At 46.7% G+C, this 9,831-nt stretch overlaps 1 protein-coding gene across 5 annotated transcripts in view; it reads left to right on the forward strand.

The window, feature by feature from the left end:
- Positions 1-8,721, forward strand: part of ASIP (agouti signaling protein) — a 221,067-nt gene extending 212,346 nt beyond the window's left edge. For all 5 annotated transcript variants that reach the window (XM_065893682.1, XM_065893679.1, XM_065893681.1 and 2 more), the window contains 3 exons: positions 5,609-5,778; positions 7,023-7,084; positions 8,338-8,721. In XM_065893682.1, the coding sequence (XP_065749754.1) occupies positions 5,619-5,778; positions 7,023-7,084; positions 8,338-8,514 (399 nt within the window). In that variant the 5' untranslated portion in view covers positions 5,609-5,618 and the 3' untranslated portion in view covers positions 8,515-8,721. The remainder of the gene's footprint in view (positions 1-5,608; positions 5,779-7,022; positions 7,085-8,337) is intronic.
- Positions 8,722-9,831: the final 1,110 nt, after the last annotated feature.

Consider the following 9,831-nt stretch of genomic DNA (forward strand, 5'->3'; position numbering starts at 1 on the left):
TGGATCTAGAGACTGTCATACAGAGTGAAGTAAGTCAGAAAGAGAAAAATATCGTATATTAACGCATATATGTGGAACCCAGAAAAATGATACAGATGAACCGGTTTGCAGGGCAAAAATAGAGACACAGATGTACAGAACAAATGTATGGACACCAAGGGGGGAAAGTGGTGGTGGGGGTGTATTCATACAGTAATATGTATAAAATGGATAACTAATAAGAACGTGCTGTATAAAAAATAAATTTAATTTAATTTAAAAATTAAAAAATAATAATTAAGCCCTGTAATTCACTATATCCTTAATTAGTCTAAAGATGTTACCTAGTGACATCTCCTCACTGCCCATTGTGCAGTGGCTACTATTTATATTAAGCCTGCTGGTTGCTGTGATGGTGATAATTCCTGCATTATCAGGTGTTCAGAGGAAGTGATGAATGTGATCTTTGGGTCTCAGTTCATTCCCCCCAAACTCCAGCCACTCCTTTTCTAACTCACATTTCCCAATTACTCTTTCACTTCTTTGCAGGAATTCCCAGCATGTTTTTTGGTTAGTTTTATGTCAGTCGTGATAAGGAAAACCCCAAAAAAATAGAATAACTGAATATAATGCCTCTCAATCAATGACATGACTTTTGTGACTTGCCTTAATCAGAGCTTTTCCTTAATCAGAGCTTCTCCCCAACTCATTCCACCACATCTCCATTCTTTCCTTTCTTTTTTTTTTTCTCTTTTCAAGTTGAATTTATTTCTGATTTGTCCTTCTAATTAATACCCACTGATACCAGAGCTCTGCTGCTTGAAAAAAAAATGGTCTTGGGACTTTCCTGGTGGTCCAGTGGTTAAGAATCCGCCTTCCAATGCAGGGGACACGGGTTCGATCCCTGGTCAGGGAAATAAGGTCCCACATGCCACAGGGCGAGTAAGCCCATGCGCCTCAAGGAGAGAGCCTGAGTGTCCCAAACTACGAAGTCCACGCACTCTGGAACCCCCGCACCACAACGAGAGAGAAAACCTGCACCCCACAACTAGAGAGAAGCCCGCATGCCTCAACGAAAATCTCGCGTGCCACAACCAAGACCCGACGCAGCCAAAAAATAAATCAATTAACTAAAAACAAGAAAAAAGTTTTTTTTAAAAATTGCTTTTGGAAGATATTGGGGATACAAAATAAAATCTTATACAAGATTGATCTTATACAAAAATACACATTTAATTTTATGCAACTAATCAAAATATTATCTTGCGATTTCCAATGATTATATTTCTTATTTGTATTCCAGGGGTTATTGCACTGCATCTTTATGAATTCTAGGCAGCATGGTGTAATAGAAAGTTTCAAAACATTATGATAACTACTCAGAATGGATATTTTCCCTCTGCCTCTAATAATCAAAACTTAACAATCCTAACTCTTGTCTCATTAGGACCCAGCCCTGTCCTAAAACGAATCTGAAACCTGATAAATTAATGACAAGTATTATTGGTTGGTAATGGCACAAGTTAACTTTCCCAAGTCACATTGGTCTTTTAATAAGGATCATCAATACCTTTACCCAAAGAAGCAGTTAATTACTTCAATCAGTTAGTAGATATTGAGAGAGCAGACGTGACATGCTTGCTTGCCTAACAGCCCCTCGCGATTCTCACAATCTAGACAGGGTCAGCAGACTTTTTCTGTGAAAGGCCAGAGAGTAAATATTTTATGCTTTGTGGACCACATAGGGTCTCTGTTGGGTTTTTTTTAATAGAACACTTTACAAACGTGAAAAACATTTTTAGCTTGAAGACTGTACAAATGCTACATGAAATATGGAAAGGGCAAACGAATACTGCAGTCATTAACAGCTACAGATTCAGCCTCAGTGGTTAGTAAAAAAATGCTTGTATAACAAGCTAAGTACTGTGCTTAGGTCAGAAGTTGTCAGGCTTAAGAAGTGGTAAAGGACGAGCTTTGTATGGGGACCAGGTAGTAGCCAAGCTTGGCTAGGATATATACTTCCTATAGGAAAAGATAAAGCTGGAAAGGAATGTGGAAGGCAGGTTGGGAGGGCTCTGGTGCCCTTTTGAGGCTATGGATTATGTATTTCATTTGGTAGTCAGGGTAACCCCTGCAGAGGAATAGAATGCTTGGAACCAGCAGCAGCCTCTTAATTGGTTTTCCTTCCTTTCAGTCTTGTCCCCTCCATCTCCTCACCCCAGTCAGAGGGATCTTTCTACAATGCAAATCTGAACAAGTCCCTCCCCCTATTCAAAACTTTTCATTCATTTTCCATCGACCTTAAGATATTGTTCAGGGCTTCCCTGGTGGCGCAGTCGTTGAGAGTCCACCTGCCGATGCAGGGGACACGGGTTCATGCCCCGGTCTGGGAAGATCCCACATGCCGCGGAGCGGCTGGGCCCGTGAGCCATGGCCGCTGAGCCTGCGCGTCTGGAGCCTGTGCTCCGCAACGGGAGAGGCCACAACAGTGAGAGACCCACGTACCGCTAAAAAAAAAAAGATATTGTTCAAACTCCTTACCATGGTTTACAAGTCCCATCGTGATCTGGCCCCTGCTTCCATCTCCTGTTATGTTTATTTGCCAGCCTTACTGATCTTTTCTAGTTCCTCAAATTCACCATCCTCTCTTGCCTTTGGATCTTCATGTATATGGTTCTCAGTGTCTGCAACACTGCCATCACCACCTCCACTCTCCTCTTCAACATGGATAAGTCCAAATCAGCCCTCTGTTTTCAGCTTCAATACAACATGCTTCAAGAGACCTTCCCTAGTCCATGCACTAGTTGAGGTCTCCCATAGCACAAGCTTTATTAGAATAACTTATTTAACTTGTCAGTCATCCCTGATAGAATGTAAGCTCTGTAAGGACAGGCATCATTGTGTATCTTTTTTTTTTTTTTTTTTTTGCGGTACGCAGGCCTCTCACTGTTGTGGCTTCTCCCATTGCGGACAACAGGCTCCGGACGCGCAGGCTCAGCGGCCATGGCTCACGGGCCTAGCTGCTCCGCGGCATGTGCGATCCTCCCGGACAGGGGCACGAACCCGTGTCCCCTGCATCGGCAGGCAGACTCTCAACCACTGCGCCACCAGGGAAGCCCCTTGATCACTATTTTTACCCAAGAATCTAGCATAGCACTGGTTCATAGTTGGTACTTAACAAATATTTTTTAACTAGATGAATGAATGTAGGTATGAATGAATGAATGAATGAATGAAAGGAAATGGGGCTTTATTTAAAAGGAAGCTTAGTCTGGTTATATGTTCTAGAGTCAAGGAGGCCAGTGAGGAGGCTCTTATGGAAGACCAAGTGGGAGGAACTAGGCTGCACGGACAGAAGGAATGGAAAGGGAGGGAGGGTTGTGAGAATTGGGGGGAGTGAAAATCACTAGAACTTAATGACTGATTGACTGGGTGTGGGCAACAAGAGAGAAGGAGAAATTGCTCTCCAAGCTGAGAGCCCAGCAGCATCATTAGAGAAAGAGAGAGGGAGTCCTGCTAGGAAGAGGGGTCCAAGTTACTGCTTGGGGCTGGTCACTGTGCCACGTTCATGGTCACAGAAATGAGTAAAACATGACCTTTTTTTTATCAAGTGGGAGAGACAAACACATAAACAATGTGATAAAGTATTTGACAGAGAACAGTACAAAGTTCTGAGAAGCAGAGAACGGAGCAAATTACTATGCCTCAGTCCCCAGACTTTCCTGATAAAGGTTTTGTTTGGGTTAACTATTGCTGATGGGGACTAGAAACCTCTGAGATGGAACTACATGGAGCTGGGAAATGTAGGGCCTCAAAATATGTTTTGGGCTCTAGGGCCTGAGGAGAAGTATTGTCCCACCACACAAAAAAGATGTGAACTGCTTGAAAAACCTCTGTATTGCCTCTTTCTGTTTTATACATTGGGATTCTTCAAGTCATTGCTTATTTGAAGAAAGAGCTCCCCTGCTAAATGAATGCAAACCACTCACCTAGCCCACTCCCCTCATTTTACCAAAAAGAAAATTAGTCCATTAAAAAGAAAAAAAAGAATGGATTTGTCCAAAGTCATGCCTTTACTAATGCTTAAGCCAAGACAAGAACTCAGAGGTCCTGACTCCGAGCCCAGTGCTCATTCTGTTGACTCACTACCAGGCTTTGAGAAGGAAAATTGGTGGCCAGTTCATGATAGGCAAATAAATGCCCATTGATGAAAGGATCTGAAGGAATCAGAAGAAATGGAGTGAGGGCTGAGAGAGGTAGAGGGCGAGCTTCAAAAGGAAGGGACTGTCCCCTCTACCTTTAAGAAGTTTAGAATGAGGTTGGGGGCTGGCTATTTGGGTCCTCCTTCTCCTGGAATGTAACAGAAATGGAGAAAATTTTACTCTAAGCAATCTGAGGGCTGGGAGGAATAGGCTAGAAATTGCCAGGCTGAGCCCAGTAATGGGCAGGACCAGCACGAGCAGATTGTTTTATTCTCTTCTCACCCACTATGCCTTATGGTAGGGCCAGAGAACCTTGGGAAAGCAGTCTCAGCTTTTTCCCAGACCAGAAAGAACACGCACAGGGTAGGTGAGGAGTAGGGATTCCACACTCAGAGAAGATGAAGATGCTGTTGAAGCTGTGAGCCCTCACTAAGCCAAACCTAGACATTCGTGGGAAGAAATCCGCTCTGGGATCTGTCTGGTTCATCAAAATCCAGCTAGAAATAAATCGATAAATATAGTTAGCCTATTTGAACAGGTCCATCCTATCCTCCTGACGCAAACCATATCTGCATTTATTTCCTCTGGATGTCGGAATATAGCATATGCAACGACTTACACACTTGTCCAAAAAAGCCATTTATCCCTACACCGTCTCGTTCAGTCTTAACTCATGAGCCTTATTCTCTGCACTTCAGTAAGACCTCTGCCACTGTGAGGCATTACTGGGGACCTTTCAACAACTCTGCCCAAGCCTAGGGTCTCCTGGGGCCACTGACTTAAAAAAAAAACCAGCGCCCCACCCTCTGGAAGGCAGAGACCAATTGCAATGCATTCCTTTTCTCCTTACTTCAATCTCCCTCCCTTTTTAAAAAAAAAAATAATTAACTAATTTATTTATTTTTGGCTGTGTTGGGTCTTCATTGCTGCGCGCGGGCTTTCTCTAGTTGGGGCGAGTGGGAGCTACTCTTCATTGCTGTGCACGGCCTTCTCGTGGTGGCTTCTCTTGTTGCAGAGCACAGGCTCTAGGCGTGCGGGCTTCAGTAGTTGTGGCTCATGGGCTCAGTAGTTGTGGCTCACAGGCTTAGTTGCTCCACAGCATGTGGGATGTTCCTGGACCAGGGCTCGAACCCATGTCCCCTGCATTGGCAGGCAGGTTCTTAACCACTGCACCCACAGAGAAGTCCCTCCCTCCCTTTCTTGTCTTTCTTTCTTCCTCTCCCATCTCTCCTTTTCTCTCTTCTTCCTTCATCAGTTCCCCTTCCCTGTCCTAAGCCTTACTGGTCCTCCAGCTCCCCTGGGACACTGGGGTGTGGAATGGGGTCAGAGCACCAGCCCAAAGAAAGCAGGAGGGCACATCCATTTGCCAGGACCCCCCATTTGCCAGGACCCCTGGCCCACCTGACTGCCTTTTCTGTCCCACTCAGGCCTCCCGGAATGGATGTCACACGCCTCCTCCTGGCTACCCTGCTGGTATGCCTGTGCTTCCTCACTGCCTACAGCCACCTGGCACCTGAGGAAAAGCCCAGAGATGAAAAGAGCCTAAGGAGCAACTCTTCCATGAACCTGTTGGATTTCCCTTCTGTCTCTATTGTGGGTAGGTAGCCTAGCCTGGGGCCCAGCCTCCAGGCTCTGGCCCCAGAGAACTGCAGGTTGTCAAACACACTCCCCAAGCTGATACCAGGATCTACTGCCATAGGTCAGAGCTCCTTCGTGCTCATTCCTCAAAACAATCCTGGAGGAATAAAGTGCCCCTTAACTTATTTGGTTTAGGAAAGCCCTGCCTGCCACCAATCGAATACGCAGCCTAGCATGTTAGAGGCTCTGAGAAACCTTAAAGTCATGACAATTGGTGAATTTGGTTTAACTTACCATTTCTGAAACTTAATGAGTCACGGAACTCCTATCAATGGTAAAAATTTTAGGAAATGCTGCAGAATATAACCAAGTCTGGGATGAACTAGTCCTTTCATGCCAGGGTTGAGAATTGAAAATGATTGCTTGGGAGAAAGTATCAGGGGCATTAGAGCCTGGCATGGAGATCTTCTGGCTCGACTTCATCTGACAATAATAATAATAACATATATACTTATTTTGTGCTAGGCACTGTGAAGTGAGTATTATTTTTATTCCTATTTTATTTCACAGCTAAGTAAATTAAGTCTTAGAAAAGTTAAGTAACTAACACACAGTTCTTAATTGGCAGAGCCAGAATTCAAACCCAGGTGTTTAACTCCAGAACCTAAGCTCAAAACTAATGTTCCTTGCTGACTTGTCTCTCACTTCAAAAAGAAGATATTCTAGATATATCAGGGAAGGGACGGGGGCACATTAACATTGATTGACCACCTTCGATGTGTCAGACTTTCTGCTTTATAAACATACCTCATTTATCCTCAAGACAACTCTTCAAGGTAGGTATTACAGTATCCTACTTGCAGATGAGAAAACTGAGTCTTAAGGAGATTAAGTAGGTTGCTCAAGGCCACAAAGCTGTTATATCGCAGAGTCAGGATTCAAATCAGGTATGCCTGGCTCCAAAGCTCTGAAAAATGGAAAATAGGGATACAGGAAAAACAAGTCCATCCATGTACAAGACACTGAGTCCATTTTCCAGGGCCACCTTTGCTTTCCCTTAGAGGACTCTGCTCTCAGTCTCTGGCTCCAGGTCTGCAGCCAGGCTAACAAGAACCTGCTGGCCTAAGTCCCAAGATGTGATCTATCCAGCCAACCCTTCATCTTCTCCCCTACCCTGGGGCTTCCTGGAGCCCCCTCTGCTCCTCCCACTTCGTTGCAGCTCAGGGCCCTCAGAGACTGGCTTTGCTCCTTCTCTCTTTGAAGCACAGAACAAGAAATCCAAAAAGATCAGCAGAATAGAAGCGGAAAAAAAAAGATCTTCCAAGGTAGGCCTGGGAGCTCACGTTGTTGGGGTGGGACTGGACTTAAAGGGAGAGGATCCCCAAGCTCTGGCTAGGAACTAATAAAAGATTTCCCAGGCCTACATGCCCACAAGAAACTGAAAGCTACCAAAACTTCCTGGCCTCAAGCCCTGAACCAGACCCCCAGGAGCTGAGGCCCAGAAAGCTAAGGTTCACTGAGCAAAATAGCTTACCTGCTAAAAAGCATCTTCCTATACTAGCTCACACCCTGCCTGAAATTTCACCATCACTCATTCTTTTGGATGAATGCAATGTTTCCCAAACCTCAGTCATTTCAGAACCATTTCTACAACTTTTACCATATCTGAGTTTCACCTATTTAATATATTTGTTTAAAATTAAAACTTTAATTTTAAAACTTTTCTATCATGGTTATATAGTTATTTAAAAACCTATATAACCAATATAGAAAACCAGTATCACTTGACATAAATCGAAAGTAACCCTAAAAATAAGTAAAATGAAAATAAAACCTTGTTTTTTGAAAACTCAGTTCCTCAATTGCACTAGACACATTTCAGGTACTCAGCAGCCACATATGGCTGACTGGTGGCTGCCTGTATTGGACAGCACAGCAAAGAATGTCCCCAGAAAAGGGAGTAGCAAACTCAAAGCTCCTGCAGTAGGAACTCATTTCTTGTGTTCGGTGCGCACAAGGCAGTGTGGTAAAGACCGGTGGGAGAGGTGGGCGGGCCAAACCACAGAGGGCCTCAAGGATCAAAGTAACGGGGAGGAGGGTGTGCTTTAAGCCCGAGTGTGATGCCATCATAGGTCTTTTGAGAGGTCCCTTTTGTGCACTGGAGGTTGGACTGTAAGGGGGCAAGAGCCGCAGACAGGGGCCTAGCCCAGGGTAGCAGCGGTAGTGAAGCAGTGGGTAGACTCCAGATGTATTGTGAAGGCAGAACTGACAGGGATTGTGGCTACACTGGAAGGGGAAGACAACAGAGACGGTAGTTAAAAACGGTGGAGCTGAGTGGGATGCCCTAGGGAGAGAAGAGGCCAGGCCGGAGCCAGTTAAGTTTTGATGAAGTGGGGCATTGTTGGGGGAGCAGGCGGGGACCCGCTGGGGTGCCCTGTGGGCATCAGTCGAGCGGGCGGTGGGCAGAAGGTGGGGATGTCTGGTCGGGGGCCTCCATAGTCCAAGGAGTCCCCAGGCAGAGGTGAGGTCGAGTGGGGCGGACGTGGACTGCTCGGGCAGCCCCAGCGTTTCCCCGCAGAAAAAGGCTTCGATGAAGAAGGTGGCACAGCCCCAGCCCCCGCCGCCTGGCCCCTGCGTGGCCACCCGCGACAGCTGCAAGCCGCCGGCGCCCCGCTGCTGCGACCCGTGCGCCTTCTGCCAGTGCCGCTTCTTCCGCAGCGTCTGTTCCTGCCGCGTGCTCAACCCCACCTGCTGAGCGCGCCTCTGGGTGGTGGGCGGGGTGGGGCGGGGCTTACAGGGGCGGGGCTCCCCGGACGGGCCCTTCTGGGGCGGGCGATCTCTAGTAGGTGTGGCTTCCTAGAACAGGGAGTGGGTAGCTACTGACGTTGGGCGGAGCTTTCAGGAGGCGGGGCTTCAAGGAGACTTGGCTTGGGTTGGGCTAAAATCCAAATATATATAGGCTAATGAAAGGTGTGTGGCTGTTTCTTTAAAGAACCCGAAAGATCCTTTTTTCCCTTCGCCGAGTCCCCTTCACCGCAGAAGTTCCACGGGCTGCGCACTTGCTCTCTCCTGGTCCTGGGGAAACGTGGTTACCTGGCCCTGAGGCTGCCCTCCTGGTAAGCCCATCTCTGGGTGTGGCCGCCAGAGGCAATGCTGCCCCCTTCCTTTAAGCCTGGGAACACCCGAAGCTGCCTCCAAAACCAGGGAGGCAGAAAGGAACCATTAAGGAACTACCTTTCAGTGTTTCACCCTTTCCCCCTTCTAAGAAGCTCCCCTCAGCGCCCCCAAAACAAGAAAGGCTACAACTCCATACACAGTCTCACTGGGCTGTCTGTCCTAAGGGGTCTGCGGATATAAACTGGGGTGGCTGATTGTGACTGGGCATTGCTCTGGCCTGAGGACCCTAGAGCCTTAGGAGGCTCCCCCAAAATGGCTAGCCTAAGAGACAAATAAAGGAGGGCGGTAGTCTACTGGAGAGGTCTGAGGACCTCAAAGAATCAAAGGAAAAGCCATACAACAAGCCTCAGAAAGGATAGGATTCTGAGGGATATGAAAGGAGCCAGGTCAAAGTAAACAATGGGCAATGTTTTCAGGGCAAGACTATGGGATAAGTCACCTCCAACAGCTTCAGTTCTTGCATGGGACCATTCATAATTCAAATGCCCTAGAAAGAGAATCTGATTGAGTTTTCCCACTCCCAGGCTAAATGAACACTGATCATTGGTCCCTAGCCATTTTTAATTCTGAAAGCCTAGAGTTTGGGCTCTCCCAAGTAGGAAACAGGTGTTCAGGAATCCTTCCTCACTCCCTGCCCCAGCTCTGTCAGCCAGGAAGGAGGCAGTGGGCCTGGGTGTGGTGAGTAGGCAGCAACTTTTGTCCTGGATTATCGGGGGCCTGTCTCCTAGTGTCCCAAACTGTTGCCTGAGATTCTAAGGGATTCTGAGTCTGTGGGAAACTGAAATGCAGCATTTTCCCTCTGGAAGGACCCTGGGAGGTGCTGTTTTGGGGAGAGAGGTGGTAAAGGTAGGAACAGGGTCTGTGTGGGCACAGTCACATGAAAACTCCCAGCACC

Source organism: Phocoena phocoena, chromosome 15 (assembly GCF_963924675.1).
Source record: "Phocoena phocoena chromosome 15, mPhoPho1.1, whole genome shotgun sequence".
NCBI lineage: Eukaryota > Metazoa > Chordata > Mammalia > Artiodactyla > Phocoenidae > Phocoena > Phocoena phocoena.